The sequence below is a fragment of the Acinonyx jubatus genome, chromosome D3 (assembly GCF_027475565.1).
Source record: "Acinonyx jubatus isolate Ajub_Pintada_27869175 chromosome D3, VMU_Ajub_asm_v1.0, whole genome shotgun sequence".
Classification (NCBI taxonomy): Eukaryota; Metazoa; Chordata; class Mammalia; order Carnivora; family Felidae; genus Acinonyx; species Acinonyx jubatus.
The window spans coordinates 15,567,720-15,591,815 of NC_069392.1; the positions used below are offsets into that span (position 1 = coordinate 15,567,720).

Here is a 24,096-nt window from a genome sequence, read left to right on the forward strand (position 1 = left end):
AACTTGGGTGGTGGTGGGGGGGAATAACACAACACGTCCTTTTGTCTGAAAGGCAGTTCAAAATCTGTGTTGTGACTACAGTTGACTGAAGTTCAATTACTGTAATAAATGTATTCCAAATTTCATCTCAATTGTATTTGCATTTTAATGAATGATTCTCACCTTCTTGTCAATTTGGCAGCCAGGCTAGATTTATTAAGTTATTGTATAAACAGGGCATTCTAATGTGGGAATTTAAATGCAAAATATTTGCTCGGCGCTGCGTTTGAACTGGGGCCGCGTTATTAATTTGCCCGTACAGGTTGCCTGAAAATTCAAGAATTTAAGGATGGCATTTCAGATCCCTTCTTTCCATCAGGTGTGCTCTCTCCCCCTCTGAAATCAATACGTCTGGGTGGGCTGACAAAGCAAGGCATCAGCCAGCCAGACGAAGAGGGCTCTCCAAGTCTCCAGCCTCCACAAACTGAAAAGAAACTGATTTATTTGCTATTATTTGAAAACAGTAAAATTTGTTAAGTGAAAATTTCCCGTGTAGGCAATTCCCATCTTCAAGAGCAGGACATCCCTGAAATCGGATTGCCAGGAGTGTTTGTTCATTTTAATGTCATTCTGCCTTTCCCGTTGAAGCACTCCTGGCTTTATAGCCTCATATTTCTTGCAGGCAGAGACAGAAAATGTGAGTGAAAACCAGCTGGATGCAGAGACGTAATACCATTAAAAGTTGGTTTTTTTTTTTTTTTTAAGTACATCTGGGCTGTTGGTTTTTAACAAAGTGATTTGCGGTGGTTAATCCTATGTCCCCGCCCCCCCCCCCCCCCCCCCCCGCCCATGATGGAAAGGGTGAACAAGAATTCCCTTTGCTACCCACCCCCCAGCTCTCCAGAACTCCCACAGCTTTTTTCAAGGCCCCTGTGAAAAGATCTGGGGCTGCTTCTGATGCCATTCAGTCCTATTTCTCAGGTAGGGCCCTGGGGATGGAGGCAGATTCAGGTAATGGGAGCCTCCCCACAAGCAGAATGCCCTCAAAGGGAGACCATGTCTCCTACTGATGTGCTTAAAGAACTTTCTGAGATGAAGTGATGACTAGTGTGTGTCAAAGTTCTATTTGAAACCTGTAGCAACGGAAACGGGCTTCTAACACAGCCAGTTCAAAGATCTCTTTTTGGAGAATGTTTTGTTTTATTTTGTTGGCTTGTTTTTAATAGGGGAAAAGGGACAGTTAGATTAACAATGCATCTTGAACTTCAATGTGTAAATGAATCACCTGCGGGTCCTATTAAAATGCAGATTCTCATTCAGGAGGTTTGAGTGGGGACCCAAGATTCTGCCTTTCTTTCTATCTTTCTTTCTTTTTTAAGTTTATTTATTTATTTATTTTGAGAAAGAGAGAGAGAGAGAGAGAGAGAGAGAGAGAGAGAGAGAGAGAGAGAGAGAATCCCAAGCAGGCTCCACGAGGTCAGTGCATGGAACCTGATGTGGGACTTGAACTCACAAAACTGTGAGATCATGACCTGAGCTGAAATCAAGAGTCAGACGCTCAATCAACTGAGCCACCCCGGTGCCCCAGGTGATGCTGATGCTGATGCTGCTGGTCCAAGGACCACCGCACTTGGAGCTACAAAGCATCACTCAAAAGGACAAACAGCTAAAGGTTAACAGACTTGTTACAAATCTGATGGGTCAGCTGTGTGGGTAAATCTAACACCCAGAAAGGGCTCTTCAACTCATCAGAAGATATCAGAAATTTGCTCAAATGTTTCATCAAGTATGCTAGATACTTCTCAGAAGGGGCTGTTAATTACTTTATGATCTAAGGTCTGTTCCGGACCATCTTTTCTCAGGTCTGAGGCAATTTCCTTCTTAATACCATATTTTATCATATCGAAGAGGAGCATTTTTTTTTTCACATTTTAACATCTCTGAGCTGGAGATGTAATGTACAATTATATCTTAATTTAATTGGCCTGGGTTTCTCTTTGTGGTTCGAAAATAATAGTGCGTCTTATAATAGATAATGTATCGGTCAGCTATTTTCATCATAATGCTATATAACGAGCTTCCCCAAACTCAGCAATTTTCAGTAAGTATTTCTTCCTTGTTCATGTGTCTGTAGGTTAACTGGGGTTTGGCCAATCTCGGCTGAGATTAGCTGAGTTCAGTTCTGTTCCCCATGCCTTTCTCATTCTTCTGGGTTCAGCAAAATAGTGGGTTTTGTTATTGTCATGGGCCCAACTGAACAAGCTTATTTCAAGCTTCTGTTCAAGTCATATCTGCTAACTTCCATAGGCCAAGGAAGTTACGTGAAAGCCAAAAGCCAGGGGGCTGGGAAGTACACTCCACCCTTGAATACAGGGAACGGGGGAATGTGAGCACTGACTTAATCTACTACAGGTGTTATCTTGGATTGGGTAAAACATGGTCTAAAGGGGGAAAAGGTAAGCCACCAGTTTCTAGTCTGCAGGCCTAGAGGTGAACCCTACACAACATACAGCCTGGAGATATGCAAAGTCAAAGCTTTTTTTTTTTTTAAAGTTTATTTTATTTTTGAGAGATACAGAGACAGCATGAGTGGGGGAGGGGCAGAGAGAGAGAGAGAAAGAGAGAGACACAGAATCCCAAGCAGGCTCCACGCTGCCAGCACAGAGCCCAACACGGGACTCAAACCCATGAAACCATGAGATCATGACCTGAGCCGAAACCAAGAGTCAGACACTTAACCAATTAAGCCACTGAATCAAAGCTTTAGAAGCTTCCAGTTGAATGTGATTCACCTTGCAGCATGCAGGTGGAGAGGGAGAAATTCTGGAACCAGCCCTCCTGGCTTCCGATGCCTGCTCTGCCACTTTCCGGCTGTTACGGACCCTCATCATTTACTACCCCTTTCCTTGTTTTCTCACCTGTAAATTACACTAACCTCTCAGGACGGTGAGCGAGTTGGCAATAATAATTAGAGCTCTCACTCACAGAGTCCTGTGTGGTAGGCACCATAGTAAGCTGTTTAGGTCCACTATCTCATTTAATCCTGCCAAGAGCCCTCCGAGGCAAGAGCCAATATTTTCCCCATTTGAAAATGAAGAGGCTAAAGTTCAGAGAGGTTTAAAACCTGCCTGAGAGACAGGCAAAGGTCCCATGCAGAGGCTGTTCCGTGCAAGCCTCACCATGTATTTACTGCTCCTCAAGTCTGAAGGGGCCTGGGAGAAACCTGGGCTTCCTGACTTCTGTCCCTTTGGTCTGAGCTAAGTCCTGCTGAGAACGCTGTTCCCGAAGTGAGCAATCTCCATTCATGGGATCACACACAGACTCCCGTACAGAGAACATATGTCCCTTAGAAATAAAAACCCATCCCCATGCACTGGATAAGAATATGTCACACTGGATAGAGGAAACTTTCCATTTTATAATCGGCTGCTTCCTCCGCTTGCCTGATGCAGTTAATTATTTTACTCCCCATCGTTCCTCTTGCGATGTTAGCCAGGGGAGTTTTACAGCATGGAAAGCAGTGAACAGGAGGCCCCGGGTGAGTGGATTTAAAGGCGAATACTGCTCTTCCCTGCAAATAGCTCCCTTCACACAAATAGCCTGGTAATCAGCAATAATGATGGAGAAAATGTAGGGAACATACAAGGGAATTAAATGGGAATTTGCTGAAATATTAAGCATTTTTAAATGGGCCTCCACGGTACCATGGGAGTGCTTCGCAGCTCAATGAATGAATATCTTGTAGCCTGAAATTCCTAGAATAGACTGGTGTGTCTGACATGAGGGCCCAGACCCGCCCCACCCCCCACCCCCCACCAGCTCTGCTCATCTCTCACCCAGGTCTTTCCAGAAGATCTAGCAGCTGGGAGTCTGGCTGCCTTGGATGAAAAGGGGTGGTAATTCCAACAGAAAACTTGATTCCTCAAATTGGCTAAGCTGGGTTTCCCTTTCCCCTTCTGTGAGTTATTCAGGCATTCATCACTATCGGCACTTAGGGTCTTGTTACAGAGATGGCTTTACACAGCATGTCCTCCCTGTACAGATCCTTGAGAAAAATCGCTTCCTAGTTTCAGCACCAGGAATAAGTAGGCATCTCCTGAACAGCTTTTTAAAAATCGTACGGTCATTGGGAATCACATGAGGGATTGTATTTCCCTTTTTGCATTAGCCAGTAGGATGCTCAGGGCCAAATCGTGCACTAGATCATGTGGTGCAGGTTTGGTTTTTAAAATTTTTTTTTTAATGTTTATTTTTGACAGAAAGACAGACAGAGTGAGGGTGGGGGAGAGGGAGACACAGAACCCAAAGCAGGCTCCAAGCTCTGAGCTGTCAGCACAGAGCCTGATGCGGGGCTTGAACTCGCGAACGGTGAGATCATGACCTGAGCCGAAATAAGATGCTTAACCGACTGAACCATCCAGGCACCCCAATGTGGTACAGGTTTTGACACCTGTCTTATCTGATTTTTTGCCTTCTTGCTTTTCCTGCCTTTATCCCTTTTTTTTTGTTTTGTTTTGAATTTTCTGCCTCTAATACTTTTTTGGAATAAGGGCAAAAAGGAGTCAAACAAACCTCTCACCAACCTCTTAATTACAATAAAAAAATGCATAACTAAGACTCAGAGGTGAAGACTGTGAATCCTCCGAGGATACGTTCACCTTTGCAATGCCAGTGCCCCGAACAGAACTTAACACGTTATAATCAGTGCCTGATGCAGAGTCTGACACTTAACAGGTGTCCAGCCTAAGGCATGCCACATAATGTTCAAGCCCTTTTTCTTTACTGTGGCATGGACCATCAATCTGCCACTTTTTATAAATTAATTTAAGAAGGACGTTGTTAACCCTCATGGACAAAGACAACACAGTGAGGCTGGCTGTCCCATGCGTGCTGGCCTAGATATCTGATCACACTATGTAACAGTTTGCTGGCATTGCCATAACAAAGCACCACCAGCCGGGTGGCTCAGCCACAGAGATGTGTTGTCTCACACTTCTGGAGCCTAGAAGTCCAAGATCAGTGTGTCAGCGGGGTTGGTTCCTTCTGAGGCCTGTGAGGGGGACTCTGTTCTATGCCTCCACCCAGCTACTACTCATGGTTTGCAAGCCGTGTTTGGTGCTCCTTCCTGTGGGAACATCGCCCCGATCTCTGCCTTCATCTTCATATGGCTTCATATTCTCCCCATGTGCTTGCCTGTGTCCAAATTTCCCCCTTTTTTAAAAAAATGTTTATTTATTTGAGAGAGAGAGAGCGTGCACATGCATGAGTGGGGGAGGGGCAGAGAGAGAGAGGGGGAGAGAGAGAATCCCTAGCAGGCTCCACGATGTCAGCACAGAGCCCAACACAGGGCTCGGTCCCATGAACCGTGAGATCGCGACCTGAGCCAAAATCAAGAGTCAGATGCTTAACCGACTGAGCCCCCCAGGTGACCCCAAATTTCCCCTTTTTATAAGGACAGCAGTCATCTTGGATGAGGGGCCCACCCTACTCCAGCATGACCTCATCTTAACTAATTGCATCAGCAGTGACCTTATAAGGTCACTTTCTGAGATACTGGGAGTTAAGGCTTCAGCCTGTGAATTGTGGGAAAACACAATTCAATCCATAATACATACCTTTCAGGATCTAGTTGGTTACAGGTTCTTCAGGGGAAGACAGAGGCTTTTGTCCCATCACACTGAAATCAGAGCCCAAAGCCCACCAAAGTGGCCAGGTCTGTCCCGTGTCAGTGGGACCCCCTCCACTGTTGTGCACAGTAAACACACATGATGAGTCTTCTCCATACCTGTCCCCACTCCCTGCCCCTAAAGACCATGGTGTGTCCTGGGACAGACAGCTTTCAGTGACAACCTTTCACTCCCTAAAGAAATCTAGAGGACACCAAGGGAGGTTTCATAGCTCAAGGGGCGCTGTGACACCTGCCAGTCAATGACAATCCTCTCAAGTCAGTCAAGGACCCAGTGGCCCACAGATTCTCTAAAGTCAATGAAAGTGATTTCCAGGGAAGGCAGGTGAGACTTTCTAACGGAAACATCCTGACATTCTATAAAGCAGCACACTGGACCGCTGGACTCCACCCATTCAATCCACTGGGTTGAGACCCAGTGACAACAGCAGTACCTACAACACAGAGCTACTGTGAGGATAAATCAATTAATTCATGCATCCAGAAGTGAGGGGGTTGGGAGGGTGCGGCTGAGTTCTACCACAGACGTGAAAGCACATCACTGCCTAGTTCAATACAAAGGCCTCTTATCTGCATGATTTATTACGTACTTAAGTCTTCCTGAAGTCCAATGGCAGAAAGGGGCCTCTACAGCTCTGTTACTGCACAAGAGGATGTTAGATTGAGTGATTAGCAATGAGCTTCTTAATTAAAATCGTAAAATCTACTGCCTCCTGGAGTAGCACCCAGGAACAAGGCTGTGGGGAGGCAACAGGTGCCCAGAGCAGCAGTTTCTTCCTCCCCCCCTCCTTCCTTCCTTCCCTCCTTCTCCCCCCCACCTCTTTCCTTCCTTCCTTTTTTTAGAGCAAGACCATTCTGCCATAAATCTTAAAGAGAACACCAATATCTAAAGCAAATACAGGGGCGCCTGGGTGGCTTAGTCGGTTAAGCGTCCGACTTCAGCTCAGGTCGTGATCTCAAGGTCCGTGAGTTCGAGCCCCACACTAGGCTCTGTGCTGCCAGCTCAGAGCCTGGAGCCTGCTTCGGAGCTTGTGTCTTCCTCTCTCTCTCTGCCCCTTCCACCCCCCCCCCCAAAATAAATTAAAAAAAATTTTTTTTTAACTCAAAGCAAATACAATATACCAGTAGCACACATGGATGGTGCAATGTCACATTTTATCCAATGAAAATTAAACTTTCTTAATCTAACTGGACTTGCCCAGGGCCTTTGCATATGCTATATTCCCTTTACTTGAAACACTCTTCCCCCAGAAACTGGCATGACACCTTCTCAGCAAAACCTTTCGTGGATCAAACCTCCCCACCCCTGGCAGTCACTCTCCTCATGCCCCCACTTTATGTTCCTCCACAGCACTTAGCATACTGCCTACAGTTTACTTCGTTGTGCTTGTCTGTCTCCACTCCCCCTGGAATATGAGCTTCATGAGGGCAGGAATTTTGTGGCTCTTTTGTTTGCTGCTGTTATCTCAGCACCTAGAACAGAGCCTGGCAGGCACCCGGCAAAGCACTCGATACATTTTTGTCGAATGGTTGATAATGATGCAGCGAGTTGGGTGTGAATGAATGCAATAAGGAATCTGACTCCATTTTTGACGTGTGACAAGTTGATAGCTTTCAAGCGCCCCCCAGTTCTTGCTCTTCTGTCCACGTCTGGGCAAGCTAATAAGAAAGTCCAGGTGCCGGAGGGAAGCCCAAGCCACAGACCAGGGACCGCTCACCCCAGCCCCACTCCCTGACCATGACAGAACCCTAAGCAGTCAACCTTCCATGATTTCAGACCTGTTTGGGAGCCTTTCCTGCTCTGCCCAGAAAGCCTCATCACATGAGTATTAAGTCGCTTCAACACAGTTTTGGTGCATCTGTGGGGTCAGTTTCAACCTCCGAACCAAATTTTGCACGAGGGGTCTCTGAGAAGTAACACAACAGCGGTTGCTGTCACATGAGCCTCAGTCCCCAGGTCAGCTCTGCATTTGTTGTTTGTGCTACAGCAAGAAAACCGTCATTTGTGAAATTAAGGGGTTGCCAATGGTAACAGTTTTCTCTTCACCGGGTAATCTTGCAACCTGAGGACACTCTTTGATGAGTGGATTCAGAGAAGCTCCAAAGCAAAACAGAAGCACTCTGTTGTTTCAAACACGAATTCCACATCCTATCAACCAGCTCGCATTCCTACACTTAAAAATAAAAGCCAGGTGGGGCAGACGTCTGGGTGGCTCAGTTGGTTAAGCATTCGGCTCAAGTCAGGACCTCACCGTTTGTGAGTTCGAAGCCCCGCATCGGGCTCTCTGTTGTCAGCACGGAGCCTGCTTCGGATCCCCTGTCCCCTTCCCTCTGCCCCCCCCTGCTTCCTCACTCTCTCAAAAGTAAACAAACATTAAAAAGTATTTTTTAAATTAGTAAATAAATAAAAGCCTGGCAAAAGCACCTAGAACTGACAATTCAGGGCCAAATTTATCTGTAATGTGGTTTCACTTTGGGAAATTTTGACTAAGAGGAAACTGAGAGATCATTTTGCTGTGACAAGAATATGAACTGGGCAGATAATGCCCGATCCCTGCCTGCAATCGGCTGGCTGGGTTGGACATGTGACATGTAGTGTAGACACTCAGAAGAGTTGACAGGAGCTAAGAAGCAGGGTCTAAGTTCAGAAGAAGATCACTGGTGACCTGACACTGACATATTTATAAGAAACTCAAATACCATTATTTCGTCTCAGCTGCCATTGAAGCTAAGACACATCACTTAAAACAGAGTGAAATAAAAACACTGTCAATTAAATTAAGACAATGCTTGCTTATCCTTTAGAATTTTTATTTCCTAAAAATAGGGTGTCCTAATTTTTAAAAGCTCTTCTTAACTGTCCTAGACAACTTTTTTATAGATTGCTCTCTGTTTGCATAAAAGGGGAAACTATAAGAGAAAATACATTGCTTAAGGTTTTCGTCAAACGTCTTCACATTTAGAGCCCAGCTCTTCTGAATCACACGGTTCCACTCCAAGTCAACCATTCTGGATGCAGCATTTCTTAAAAGGATGCTTTGCTATTGTCTCCAAGAGTCTCTTCCTAGCTGCCGACCCCCAGTCTGCAAATTTTGATATTGGCACTGTCTTGATTATAAGGAAATGAAAGAAAGAAAGAAAGAAAGAAAGAAAGAAAGAAAGAAAGAAAGAAAGAAAAGGAAAGAAAGGAAAGGAAAGAAAGGAAAGGAAAGAAAAGAAAGAAAGAAGAAGGATGTTTCAGACTACAGCTCATGATCCAGTGGTTTTGTGATCTAAAACATTCAGGGGGCTGTTGTACGATCAGGCTGTTAGGAGTAACAACCAAGTTTGAGCGTGTAGGTGATAACAAACACAATACAACTGCCATCTGGCTGGCAGTGACTGGCAGACACACCCACAAACACGCTGAGATGTGAAAAGTTGTGCAGTGCACAACTGGTCAATGCAAGAGAAATGGCAGGAAACGCTTGTATAAATGAAATTGATCTGGTGTATAACAGGATGTTCTGTGGGTTTTGTATTGTTATTAGCTTAGAAAACTGTTCATGAAAACTCAAACATTTGCAGATTCCTGAAGCATTTCTAGAAGTTCTATTTCTAGCAACTCCCAGATCGGGGCTCACTTCCGTCCAGACCCCAAGGCCCTGCACCACCTGTTCCCTGCCAGTGTTGCCAGCTTTAGCTCTGGCCACTCTCCCACGTTCCTTCTGTGCTCCAGCTTTTTAAAGATTCTTGTACTTTCCTAAACAGGCCATCTTCAGACTCACCTGTCCTAGTCCATTCCAGCTGCTATAACAAACTACCATAGGCTAAGTGGCTTGTAAACAACAGAAATTTATTTCCCACAGTTCTGGAGGCTGGAAGTCTGAGATCAAGTGCACACATGGTCAGGTTCTGGCGAGGATCCTCTTCCGGGTTGTAGGCTGCTGGCTTCTTACTGTATCCTCACAGGGTGGGCAGTAGAGAGAGGAAGCAAGCTTTCCCGTGACTCTAATAAGGATACTAAGAATCCCTTTCATGAGGGCTCCTCCCTTATGACCTCATTTAATCCTAATTACCTCCCCCAAACCCTACCTTCTGATACTATCATGCTGGGGGTGGGGGGTAGGATATCAACACATAAATTTGAAGGGGACACAAATATTTAGTCCCTAACACACCTCTTTACATTTACAACTGCTATTCCATCCACTCGTATGCCATTTCCCATGTTTCCTACTGGTAAATTCCTACTTATCCCAAATGTCACTTCCTCCAGGAAGCCTTCTTAGATTTCTCTAGGTTCCTGTAGCTCTTTGCACTGGAGTGTTCAGAGTGTATGTTTCTGGGTGTGCTTCCTCTATGATACTATGAACTCTCTGGGGGCAGATGCCTTGTCTTATTGCTTTCTGTAACTTCAGTCTCCTCACAGGTGTCTAGACTAGCAGGTTTTCAGGCAATGCCCACCAGAGAAATAAATTAATGAAAAGTTATCACTGTGAGACGCAATTTGAAAAATACTGGAAAAGCCCCACCTCCTGCCTCCCAGCATTTTCCCAATGGACAATACAAGAGTCCACTGCTGAAAAGAAAATGCCCTCAGTAATACCTTAACTCTTCCTAGAAAAGGAACAAGGATTAATTGGTCACATCAGAATCTAACCATGATAGCTTGCTGAGAATATTCCCATCCAAAACTGAGAGCAAGGGAAAGACAGGAGAGGGAAAGAGGTACTCAGAAAAAAGGAAAGGAGATGTCACTTGATCCAGAAGATGTCTCCAACTACCCCCTGGTCTGAATTTGTGCCCTCTTCCTACAAAGCTCAGAGTCCTTCCCACTGCCATCTTTCTGCGTCATCACTGACTTTCCATGTACTCTTAGAGACCCAGGGTCCTGTTCATCACTGTGTCCCCAATGGTCAGCACGATCCCTAGTACACATTGGTTGTTCAACAGGGATTTTAAGAATAAAACTGAATCTCAGAACCAATCTTCATGCCTGGGGAAACATGGCGGTGGTTCAACATGGTGCCTGACAACTTCCCAGAGAGTCAGACAGGGGGACAGACCGAGAGATGTGTCCACTCCTTCTCCAGCACAGTGCTGCCGAGTTCCAACCCCAAGGTGACAAATGGCAAAGTCGGGGAGTTGTGTGGACCATCAGGTGCAGAATGTCTTGGCCAGTTTCAAGACGTCTGATTAGAAACCAGTGGCTGAGTCAGCAAGAAAAGAATCATGAAGTCTCAACTTATGTCATCTAACACAACAAGCCCCCGTAGACCTTATTCACTCCACTTCTGCAGCCCTAGGAAAATGTGAAGCAAAGGTGAGCACTTAGGCAAATCTGAGAGAAGGCAGCCTTGGCCAAGGGGCCTGGGCCGTACAGTACTGATCTGCTACTGATTATCATGGACAAGCCCCTTTCCATGCATGAAGATATCTGATCCTGTAGGGTGCAGATTATTATGCCCATTTCATAGCACCTAACAGAGTACCTGGCACATAGTAGGTGCTCGATAAATATTTGTTGAATTGTGGAGTGAGGAAGGAACTGAGACCAGAGAGGTTAAATACTCAAGGTCAGGTCCATCTGACCCCGGAGTGCCAAATGCAAGAAGGTTCCTGCCCTGCAGGTAGGAGAGTGCCCTTCAGAGATGCTTAGTCCCAGGACAATACAGCATCATCTTAATGGTCGGTTCAACTCTGTTGATGTCTCTCCCTCCCTCTTCCTCCCATCCCCCATCTCCAGCATGTTGATTCGGTCGGTGAAGACAGGCCGCGGCTACTTCAGCATGTTGCAGGAGGAGAGTGCCTTGAAAAAGAAGCAACAGTACCTTCAGAAACTGAAAGAGGAAGAAAGACATAAATTCCAGCCAGCCAAAAAGATCTCAGAAGTCCACTATGGTGATATTCTTTTGACGTAAGTAGATGGCAGTAGCTACAGTGTCCACAGTCCGGGGAAGGGCCACGCAGAGTGAACACCACCTGGTTGGGCTGAGGGATGGCAGCTGTCTCAGACTGGAAGCCCCATCTTGGGGTGTGGCGTCTGACCGTTTCTTTTAGTCCGCTCCAACCTACCTGTCAGCCTCACCTTCTGGTACCCAATGGAGCATCTTCTATTACAGATATCTGTCCTCACGTCTGATGCCAAGAGCTATACAAGAACTCTTGCTGGTCCCCAAATATGCCTCTTTCCCTCTCTTTACCAGGCTTGCCCTTACCTCTAGGCCTTTCCCCATGCTGTTCCTTGGGCCTTAAATACCCTTCCCCACATCTTCTTCCAACTGAAGTTCTACTTATCATTAAAGCCCAGCTTAAATGCTACCCTTTCCTGATACTTCCTGGATTTCAGCCCAACCCCCTCCAGACCTCATTTGGACTCAGGGTTCCTGTAAGGTGTTTGTGTGCTGGTTCACCTTAACCCACGTCAATATCTCTATTCTAGGCCTTCAGCTGCATCCCCAAATCCTAGCTCAGTGTCTACCCAAAACAGGTGCACAAGAAATGTTTGTTGGTTTGTTGAATACAGTAGCCCCCTCCTTCCATAAAAAAAGGTCTTTCTCTGGTTGGGAGAGGACCATCAACAGACTGGCCCATTATGAAATGTCCATTCACATTGATAATAGCAACAGTGATGATGACAGTGACAACCACAACAATAATTATGAGTCTACTATGTGCTTTATGCATATCTTCTCATCTAAATTTCAAAACATTCCTTACATAGGTGCTATTATTACCCCCTTTTTACAGATTAGGACAAAAGTTTAGAAGTGCTCACCTAGTTCCCCCGTGACTAAGGTCATAAGTTAGAAAGCATCCTTGAGTCCCAATTTTTGAGTGACACCAAAATTCCTAGGCTGCGCCATTCTGCATGGACAGACTCCTGGGATTCGTGGCTTGTGCAGACTGAATGAGGCACAAATCAGGATGGAAAGGAGGTGCTGAGGCAGGCAGAAAGGAAATATGTGGTAGAAGTGGACTGCCCCCGGAGCCATTGTCCTATTAGAGCAGTAGTGGTCTCAACCTTGGCTACACATTAGAATTGCCTGGGCAGTTTTTAAAATACCAGTGCCCAGGGAAAGATGGCAGAGTAGGAGGACCCTAAGCTCACCACATCTCAAGGATGCAGTGAGAGAGCACAAAATAGCAATGCCCAGGGTGCTTCCCATACCAATTATGTCAGAATCTCTGGGGGTTTTACCTGGACAAAGTATTTTTTAAAGTTACCCAAAATGGGGGTGCTGGATGGCTCAGTTGGTTGAACGCCCGGCTTTAGCTCAGGTCATGATCTCACGGCTTGTGAGTTCAAGCCCCATGTTGGGCTCTGTGCTGACGGCTCAGAGCCTGGAGCCTGCTTCGGATTCTGTGTCTCCCTCTCTCTCGGCCCCTCCCCTACTCGTGCTCTGTCTGTCTCTTTCTCTCTCAAAAATAAATGAACATTTAAAGTTCCCCAAGATGATTCCAACGTGGAGCCGAGGTTGAGAGCCACTGTGCTAGGGCTTCAGGGACCCAAATTGCCAGGTTGCAGGCTAAAGAGCAAACGGAATCCATAGCAGATACCCCCTCTCCTCTGCAACATGTCCCAAATTATGTTCTTTGCAGTGTTAACTCAGAGAAGTACCAATATGTGCTTCTCAAAAACAAGGGTCCTATCAGTGAAATCCTACAATGTGTGACTTTTCTGCATCTGGCTTGTTTCACTTCCCAGAATGCTAATGGTCGGGGATCTCCTTAAAGCTCAAGGTTCCAGGTGATAGATACAAACCCCGAGTGCAAGACTATGAGAGGCTGGTACATTTGTAGATACTCTTTCCTGAAAGTGCAGCCCTTGGGAATCCCAGCTTATTGTAAGAAGGGCCTTTTCTTTGCTGCCTCATTTGTGCAGACCCTGGGCTATGGTTTCTCTCCTCCTTGCCCTGTGTGCTTTTTTTAAAAATTAAATTAAATTTTTTATTTTATTTTATTTTATTTTATTTTATTTTATTTATTTTATTTATTTTATTTTATTTTATTTTACTTCACTTCACTTCACTTCACTTCACTTCACTTCAGAGAGGGAGAAAGAGAGTGAGCAGGGGAGAGAGAATCTTAGGCAGGCTCCACACTGGGCACGGAGCCCCACAGAGGGCTCCACCCAAAACCCTAGGATCATAAACCTGAACTGTAATCAAGAGTCCTATGCTCAACCGACTGAGCCACCCAGGCATCCCCTTGCATGCTATTTTAGAAGGAAAAGTTAACCTTTTCTAAATTGGTAAATGTCGTTAACACCAAGTTAGCACCCATGCTTGCTTACATCTCTGGCTTTCATTTTGGCTCAAAGATTCCCACTTGGTGTCAGCTCTTTGCTTTTTTCCCTTTTTTTTTTTTTTTTTGCTATTTTGTCCAATGTTCTTGATTATTTTTACCCTAAGGGTCGATCCAAATAACCTAGTCTGCCATTTGTGCATTCATTTAGTAACTCACTTATCCATTCTAAAATGAGATAAAATATTTAAGATTTATCATCCCCATGCCATGCCTCTTAAGGAGTGGGCATCCCAAAGAGAAGTCTTTTTAAGGGGAGCAGGGAGTATTTAAGGGAGTATGTAGATACAGAGAAAGAGCAGAAGTGCTTCACCTAAGAGGCAGAATGGAGACATCCAGAAGACTCCCAAGACTGTGAGCAGAAGGGACCTTCTAGGGGACAGAAAAGAGAAAAGGCAGCCACTACTAGGAGAGAACAGAGATGTCTATAAATTTTTTTTATGTTTATTTTTTGGAAAGAGACACAGAGCATGAACAGGGAGGGGCAGAGAGGAGACACAGATGCGAAGCAGGTTCCAGGCTCTGAGCTGTCAGCACAGAGCCCAAAGCAGGGCTCGAATCCATGTGAGATCACTACCTGAGCCGAAGTTGGACACTTAACCAACTGAGCCACCCAGGACCCTCGAGAACAGAGACATCTAATGGAGATTTTCATGAGGTTCTGCCTCATAGTGTGAGACGTAAATCCATTTCTCTGTTTCCCTCCAAGATCTTCAGTGAGGAATCAATGGCCCCCTTAGTGCAAGATATTCTTGGACCTTCATCTTGGCCAATTGGAAAGTAAGTTTGGTGGTGAGAAGGCTACTTTGATCCAGGCCCCTTCTCACTGCACAACCAATCATTATATATTGAAGACCTACTACGTGCAGGGCCTCTTGGGGCACTGAGATATGAAAAGGATTAAGGGACAGTCCCTACCACATTTGGTAGGAGCACCGAAACAAAGCACCATGAGGATGCACGTGAAGGAAAAACACTCCTGCCATGTTTCCCCTTTACTGTGATGCCATGACCACACTCACAACACTTCTGAGACCAGATGTGTGGGGTTTCTTCCCACACCAAGCAATTCTCCGTGACACCAGCTGGGTATCCTACCATCCAACCCAATTCTGACGCTATCTACCAGGAAGTAGCATCAGATCCCCCAGGTTAAGGGCTCGGTCCCACAAGACTGTCCCCACATCGCAAGCCCCATGCTGTCACCTGTACTTCTGACTGGCTATAAATCAGGGTTCCCATGACCCCCCTCCTCGGGTGTGATCACTTCATAGAGTGGCTCACAGAACTCAGAGAAACACTGACTTACATTTACCAATTACTTATATAATAAAGGATGCAGGTGAACGGCCAGACGGAGAGGTAAATCAATAAAGAGGGTGAGGCCTGGAAGTGTCCCAAATCAAGAGCTTCTGTCCCCCTGGAGTTGAGGAGTGCCACCTTCCTGTAATGTGGATGTACTCACCAAGCCAGAACTTTTGGGATTTTTATGGCGGCTTCACTATGTAGTCATGATCTATCATTAACTCAATCGCCAGCCCCTCTCCCCTTTCCTGCAGGATGGGGAGTGGGGCTGAAAGTTCCAGGCTTCTAAAGGCGATGGCCTGGTCTTTCTGGCAACCAGCCCTCATCCTGAAACTGTCCAGGAGCCCACCAAGAGTTGCCTCATTAGAACAAAAGACATTCCGACCACGCAGGAAATTCCAAAGGATTTAGAAGTTCTGTGTCAAGAACCAGAGTCTAAGACCAAATATTAGAACAAAATATCTTCCTAGTGCTACTGCCACTTAGGAAATGACAAGGATTTTAGGAGCTCTGTCCCAGAAGCCAGGGGCAGAGACCAGTAGATACGGCTTCTATTGTCTCACAATGTCCATCCCCTCCTGGTTAGGGGGTGAAAAGAGAGACTGTATAGAATCCCCAGAAGTATGATTCGTGAGCAGGATTTTTAGTGCTGAATAGAAAGAGACATGGTTAGACACAGCAGTATCAGCCCACCAGAACTGCCAGTGGCCAGCATTCCTGATTAGGAAGGCCAGGGCTGAAAAAGGAAGGTGTTGATGGTGTCACCTTTTAACAAAGTCAGCAACATTATCTTCAGAGTGAAAAAAAAAAAAAAAAAAGCAAGCAAGTCATGGCCTGAGCCACCCGCATCCAGCCACCCACCGGGCTACCAATGAAGGATCCTCACAGGACAGGGGCACATGATAGACAGAAGGTTACTCAACGAGTAAGGGGGTTCTTACTCTTTCCACGAGGGTTCCAAGAGTTTAGTGCAAAGTCTGCCTTCCCTGAGCCTGATGGTGCTTAGAGTCTGGTACTCCCAGTGATACTAGCCAGCTGGCAGGCTTTCCCTGACAGAGAAGGAATGAACTCATGGCTTTTTTTTTTTTTTTTTTTTTTTTTTGAACAAGCTGCACTCAGATGAATGGGCACAAGAATAGGCACTGGGGAAAGGGGAGAGGAGTCTATTAAAGATTCTCCTGCAGCTATTTAAATAGTTCTGTTGCCATGTCTCCCTTGTTTGGATGGGGTTTTAATCCATGGTCATAGAACACAATTCTCTCTTCTACCATCCATGTTTCAGTGTGCGAGACATGGTTTATTTAAAGTTTAATAAGTTTAAATATGCATGAGATCATCCTTCTCACAGACATCGGTCTCGCTGTGTCTTATCTGGTGGATTCTATGAGCTGCACAAGTCTGGTTATTAAAATAAAACTGGAGGCCATGACTGCAGTGTAGCCATCAAATGCAGGTGGGGAAGCAGGGGTTATAAAATAGCACTGGGATTCTCCATACCAGTACAGGGTAGTGGTTAAGAGCACAGGACTCCCTCATACGACTATTTAACTTTGGGTAAGTCACCGTACCTCTCTGAGCCTCCTTCACCCTTACGAATGGTACCAAACTCCCAGGCTGGTTATTCAGGACTGAATGAAACTGCTTAGAACAGAGCCTGGTAAAGGAGACTCCCTCAGTAACTGCTAGCTATTATTATGCAATAAGGTGACTTTGATCTCTGTGGGCCTCAATTACCTAAAATCCTCAGATTTATGGCTAAAAATCTTAATTTCCAGGCAGGCTAGAAAGCATCTCTCATCTAAGAGCCAGGTGCTATAAATATAATTCCAATCACAGGAGTATCAAAAAGACAAGTGTTCGTTTAAAATACTTTTTTAACGAGGTATTTGATCTTGTGCATTATAAAAGCAGGAGAGATTATTCCCCCCTCCCCTCCCTGGATCCAAGACCATAGGATCAGTTCTTTCAGACAAAAGTTTTAAGTCTGACAAAGTAGGCAAAGGGAAAAAGGAAATCAAGCACGTCCCGAAAGATTTCTGTCTGCTAGCAGTCTTTCCCACTGTGCTCAATGACCTCGTTTTTCAGTTGCAAATTCAGTTGAAAAGGTGAAAAAAACAACGGGTAGAATTCGTCTTGTTTTTGTGGTTGAGAGGCGACAGAAAACCAGAGATTAAGGACTGGAACAGTTGGGTTAATTTCTATGTAATCTAAACCACTGGGGGACATGACTGAGCCAGTAAAACTGGGCAAGCCGATGTATTTGTGGTTTCCTCAGCTCTAGGGCTGAATCAAGAGCTCATGCAAGTGGAAATCAGGGGACCTGGATTCCGGTCCTATTTTTTTAGTTAACTCTGTGACCCCAGGGTTGTCCTCGAATTCTCAGGAGTAAGTAAATTCCTAACGTGTGTCCCCACTCCACCTCCTCTGCCCCCTTCCGCCTCATTCCCCCACCCACCACACACACTAAACCAGAGGGATTTTTTCAAGACGTAAATTGCTCTCAGCTTAAAACCCTCGGATGGCTGCCATTCCTCACAGGATAAAGATCAAAGTCTGGGCAGGGGGCTACAAGACTCTGGATGGGCCAGTCCTGTCTTTCTCCCTCAGCCCCAGCCACACATACTCCCCTACCTTCCCCCTCATGATATGCCCCCCAGAGGAGGGCTTTCCCCCATCCCATTCACCTACCTAATTCCCATTCAACCTTCTGATTGTTTACTTTTGTTCCAGTTACTGCTGCTGTGAACAACCATTCCCAAACTTAACAACTCAAGACAACAGGGGTGCCTGGATGGCTCAGTGGGTTAAGCCTCTGACTCTTGATTTCAGCTCAGGTCTTGATCTCATGGTCTGTGAGTCTGAGCCTCATGTCAGGCTTGTGCTGACGCTCAGAGCCTGCTCAGGATTCTTTCTCTCCCTCTCTCTCTGCCCTTCCCTGCTTGCACACTCCTTCTCTCTTACTCTCTCTCTCTCTTTCAAAGTAAGTAAAAACATTTTAAAAAATTAAAGAAAGAGAAGAACTCAAGACAACAAACACTTATTTTGCTGACAAATCTGCTGCTTGATCTGGGCAAGTGGGGGAAGGACTATCTCTACCATGACTAACCGCGGCAGCTTGAAGGGTCCATTTCCAACATGGCGCATCCACATGGGCCACAACTTAGAGCTGGCTGTCAGCTGTGCTCAGCCGGGGTTGAGACCCAGCAGCCATGGCTCCTCTCCCTATGAATCTCTTCATAGGCTGTCAGCTTCCTCACAGCGTGGCCACGGCTGGGTGCTAACAGTGAGCATCCTGAGACATGAGAAGGAAAAGCTGCGGTTCCTAGAGCCTGAGCCCAGAAATGGCATCACACCCATTTCTTTTTGACATGTTCTGTTAGCTCAACCACTCACAAAACCAAGATTCCAGGGGAAGGATACGTACAGCCATCTCTGCCTTGGAAGAGAGTCAAAGAACTTGGGGTATGTGGTTCTAAATGGCCACAGCTTCCTCCAACGAGTATTCCCTGGCTCCGTTTCAGCCCAACTCCCTATTTTGTGCTGTCAAAGAACCATATACTCTTCCTACTCAGCCTTATCATAACTGCGTGTTTGGTCAAGCCCATTTCTGTCCCTAGACTCTAAGCTTCAGAGGGGAGAGGCTGGGTCTGTCTCATTCATTGCTGTGTCCACAAGCCTCCAGCAAAGAGATGTTCAATAAATCCGGGTAGAAGTGAATAAACCAGGGAACCCGTCAATGATTCAATCAATGGAGGGACTTAGACTGAGGCTCAGAAACTGAAAGGCCCTAAGGGAACTTGCACGTCCTGGGAAGCATTAAGGCAGACAAGGAGCAAGAAGCAGGCAACCCCCTGAGAAGCCCACACTGAGGGTAAAGCAGGCAGCAACCTTATCTTGGGTGCCACCTGACTCTTGCCAGCCAGAACAGGGACCCAGAGTGGCAACAACCTGCAAGTTTTCAGAGCCAAAACGTTTCCATTTTAATGTGAAATTTCCCAATGTTAAAATACAATCGATTCAGACACACACACGCGCGCACACACACACACACACACACACACAGGCTTGTTAAAATGTGTCTATTGGCTAGATTTGGTCACAGGCAAAAAGAAATAAAAACCTATGACTCAGCCTTGCTAGAAAAAAAAAGTATTTTACATAAATGAAATAATTTGCTCTATGATGGTGGAGAAAAAAAATCTAATATGGTATTAAATGTAATTTAATGTTTCCTTTTGAAAGAGCCTTTTTCAGGTAAATGTCCAGTGGTTTCAAAGATGAACTGCCTGTCTGGGCTATTTCTCCCTTCTCTAAGCAAGCCCCCTCCTCCCCTATCCCCAGATGGTGTCTGGCTTGGGAGGAAGCTTCCATATTCTCTGTGGGGGCAGAGCATGAAGCTCTGGTTTCCCATAGCAGCCAGCCTGGTGGCCGCAGAGGTATGCCTGGTTGTGGCTCATCTTTAGGGGCACACTTGTGCCTGCTTCTAAAGTTTGAGATCCCCCACACTTCATGGCTGGTTCAACCAACCAATTAGTCAGCAGTCGGTAGAGCTGAATGAAGCCTCTTTAAGGAAAGGACCAGAAACAGGAAACACTAACTCCAGGCAGTTCCTTGGCTGTGTCTCATGCCTTCATTTCCACTTCTCATCATCCCCATGGCCAGGCTGAAGTCACCTTCCTCTCTCAGGCTGGAATTATTGCAATACCCCTAACTGGTCTCCTTGCCTCTGGCCTTGCCCTCCACCCACCCCCCCTCCACAGATCATTTTCAAAATAGCAGCCAGAAGGATCCTTTCTGAACGCAAGTCAGACACATCTTCTCTTGGCTCAAAATCCTTTACTCTCCTTCTCATTTAGAGAAAAGGCCCAAGTCCCCTGCAAGACTAGCTGCAAGGCCCCTATTCTCTCCCCCCCTCCTCCCCTTCCCCTCCCTGCCATCTCTGAAACACAATCCCACCGCAGGACATTTGTACCTGCTGTTTCTTCTGTCTAAAATGTGCTGCCCCAAGACATCATTGAATGGCTCACTCCCTTATGCTCTGCAGATATCAAATGTCAAACCTTCCTTCATCACCCTATTTAAAATTGTAATTCCCAGCCCTTCTGAACCCTCTTCTCTGTTTTTTATCCCTCACAGCACGTCTCGCTGTTTAGCCCCCCAGGGGAGGGAGGGTTAGCAAGCTCTAGCCCAGGGGCCACATCCAGCCCTAAGGCAGGTTTTATAGATAAAGTTTTATTGGAACACTGCCATCTGCATACTGTTTACATATGTCAATGGCTGCTTTCATTCTACTAAGTAGTTGTGACACAGACCACATGTCTGACAAAGTCATAAATATTTGGCCCTATTTAAGAAAACATGTCCCAGGGCGCCTGGGTGGCTCGGTCGGTGAAGCGTCCAACTTCGGCTCAGGTCATGATCTCATGGTTTGTGGGTTCGAGTCCCGTATCGGGCTCTGTGCTGACGGCTCAGAGCCTGGAGCCTGCTTCGGATTCTGTGTCTCCCTCTCTCTCTGCCCCTCCCCCACTCATGCTCGGTCTCCCTCTGTCTCAAAAATAAATAAACATTAAAAAAATTTTTTTAAAAAAAAAGAAGAAAACATGTCCCACCCCTGATCTATATTAATATACCATACCATTTCCCTACTTATCTTGTTTATTCTCTTTGCTCCTCCACCAGAATATGCGCTCCACAAGAGCAGGGGTTTTCCCATGATCTGTTCACGGGCTGCTTCTAGAAGCCTCATCTCTCGAGCCAGCCCATAGTAGGTGCCCGATCATATATGCCAAATAACCGCTGGCAAGAGAAGGAGGTGTTTAAAACGGCTGCTCACTGCTCACTCTGTTTCTCTTTCTGCTTCTCCTTCAGCACATACGACCAAGCCAAGGTTAGGAAGATGGGCGCTGGAGTCGTACTTCGCCCATTCACCCCCGTGCACAGCTGCATCATCTCGTCCTCGCTACCCGAGGCTCACGTGTAAGTAGTCCCTCCTCTGGCTCATCTGCCTTGCTTGCTTTTCAGTTCAAGCCAACGGCTCAAAGAGCCAACAACGCATCGGAGGCTGCTGAGCTCGTCCTTTGTCCTCCTGAAAGGGACACAGAGCCTGGAGTCAGCGACGCTATCTGACGCGAAGAAATAACAGAAAGCAGACGTGTTGCTTTAGAGCTAAGTGGCAAATCCGCTGGGACTGAGCCATTCCATTCCTCACCGAGCCAGACGCTCTAATGTCAAATAGTTTGCAAAGCCTGATAAAATCTGTCTGTAGCTCTCAATGAGCGCGTGCAACAACATCTCAGCCCGGGCTCAGGGGACGCGTTTCCCCCAAAACTCAAGGAGCTATTTCCTAGAGAAGCACCTGTTGTCTCCTGACCCGAGGCATGAACTCATGATTGCGTGGTATAACAGGGGCTCATCAACCCTCCAAAGAACACCGTGGCTTCCTAAAACCTCGGCATCTTCTTCCCCTTGTGTCAATTCCAAAGAATTACAAACCCATGTTTTTCTCTTTTGCTAGTTAGCACTTTTCAACCAGAAGATTTGGGGCACAAAGACAGAAGCTTTTGATTCCAGGGCAGGGTTTCTCGACCTTGGCACTACTGACCTTTGAGGACGAATAATTCTTTGTAGTGAAGGACTGACCTGTGCATTGCAAGGCGTTTGGGAGCATCCCTGGCCTCTATCCACTCGATACCAGTAGCGCCCCACCCTGGAGTTGTGACAACCAAAAATGTCTCTAGGCGTTAACAAATGTCCCCCGGGGGCAAAATCATGTCTACCCTCTTCACCACTCCCCCAATTAAGACCCACTGCTTCAGGGCAATGAAAATGGTGCAATGGATTGCAGACTCCTCTGCTTATCTGTCAAATATTTATTAAGTCCCTACCATGTGCCTAGTGATCACGGCATTACCAACTGCTCTGCAGGCAAATCTCAGTTCTCTCAGCGGCCCTATTGTGCAGATGTATTACTATCCCCTCTCTGCAGATGACAAAGCAGCTGAGAGGTGTGCTCCTCTGCCCAAGGTCACAGAGCTCAGCATGTCACTGGGCTGGACTTTTAAGCCACGTCTGTCTGACTTCACAGCCCAAACACGCATTACCATGCACTACACAGAAAGTGTATCTCAAAGCCTTGCCTTTGGGGAGCTCATGATATGTTTGCACAGCCAGGTCTCGTACTTGAAGAATAAAACAATGCAAGAGAGAAATCATACCATGAGATGGCAGGAAAAAAATAAAATCATTAATAAGAGCACTTAGTTCATGGGTGGAAGATGCCACCATCACCACCCACCACCACCACCATCATCACCATCACCATCATCATCATCTCTCCCCAATATTCCAGCTTTTGATGAGCCCACTCTCAACTTTCCTCCGACTTCCCTTTGATTGATATTATGACTGGATTCTTGATAGACTTATTTGTTCAAGCACATTCCAACTGGAAACCTAAACTTGTGTTCTTAAAACATCTTCTTGCAGGAATAGGCTTTGTAATTTTTCATCGCATCCCTTGGAAACGTGCTTCTGCCCATCTGTCCCATGGACAAACCTTCTGAAACAGAATGGTGTAGATCAGTGGTTCTAAAGATTTCATTTGCATGTGAATCCTCTGGGGATGGAGGTGCGGGTGATGTCTGGAAAATACCTATTTCTGGGGGCTCAGTCGGTTAAGCATCTGACTCTTGATTTCAGCTCAGGTCATCATCTCACGGTTTTTGAGCTCAAGCCCTACATTGGGCTCTGTGCCGATAGTGTGGAGACTACTTGGGGATTCTCTCTCTCTTTGCTCTCCCTCTCTCAAATAAGTAAACTTAAAAAAAAATTTTTTTTTAAAGAAAATGGATATTTCTGGGCCCCACCCTCAATTCATTTGGTCTGAACAAACTGAGGCTTATATCAACCTTGGAAGTAACTGGAGAGTTTCTTAATCATCTCCTTTCAATGCCAGATAAGGAAACTGAAGCCCAGAGAGGGGCAGAACCTGCCAAAATTCTTACAACAGGAATTCTGACCTCCTCACTCCTAAATCAGATCTTTATACCAGGTTCGTTAGGCCAGGATGATGAATATTATTATCATCACAGTACTTACTGTCGGTTTCTATTAAACTCTTTACCAGGGATCAGCAGACTTTGTCCTAAAGGGACAGACACTAACATTTTAGACTTTTCAGACCAGACGGTCTCTCTCGCAACGACTTAACTTTGCCATTGCAGCTTTCATGCAAAGCTGTGGCTGTGTTCCAATAAAGTTTTATTTGCAAAGAGACAGTAGCCCTACTGGCCACAGTTTGCTAATGCTGTCCTCTTCTCCTTGGCTGTTAAAAGGCTCTGGCTGCATTTGATGACTGTATCAGTAATTCATTGCTGTATTACTGAACACCTCAAAATGGAGTTGCTTAAAACAGTAACCATTTTTTCGTTGCTCACAGTCTACAGGTCAGTTGGGTGGTTCTGCTGGTCCAGGTTGGCTTGGTTGATCCTGGCAGGTTTGTGCATGCGTGTGCCCAGATGAAGGGTGAGCAGGAGGGCGGCCATCTAGGGTGGCCTCACGCGCAGGTCTATGGTTGACTAGTTGCCAAGGTGACAAGAGTGACTGGGCCACATGTCTCTCATCATGCAGCAGGCTAGCCCAGGCAGTCAGGAAGGGTTCCAAAAACAGGAGCCTGAGCACCAAAGTCTCTTGAGGCTTAGGCTCAGAATGGATACAGTGACACATACACAACATTCTATTGGCCATAGCATCAAGGACACAAGGACTGGGGGAAAGATTCCACCTCTTGATGGGGAAGATGCAAAGTCATGCCGGAAAGTGTGTAGATGCAGAGAGGG

General features: G+C 46.0%; 1 protein-coding gene across 2 annotated transcripts in view; it reads left to right on the forward strand.

Moving 5' to 3' along the window:
- CCDC60 (coiled-coil domain containing 60) overlaps positions 1-24,096 on the forward strand; it is a 161,452-nt gene that overhangs the window by 95,563 nt on the left and 41,793 nt on the right. For both annotated transcript variants that reach the window (XM_053205827.1, XM_015068571.3), the window contains 2 exons: positions 11,394-11,564; positions 21,128-21,235. In XM_053205827.1, the coding sequence (XP_053061802.1) occupies positions 11,394-11,564; positions 21,128-21,235 (279 nt within the window). The remainder of the gene's footprint in view (positions 1-11,393; positions 11,565-21,127; positions 21,236-24,096) is intronic.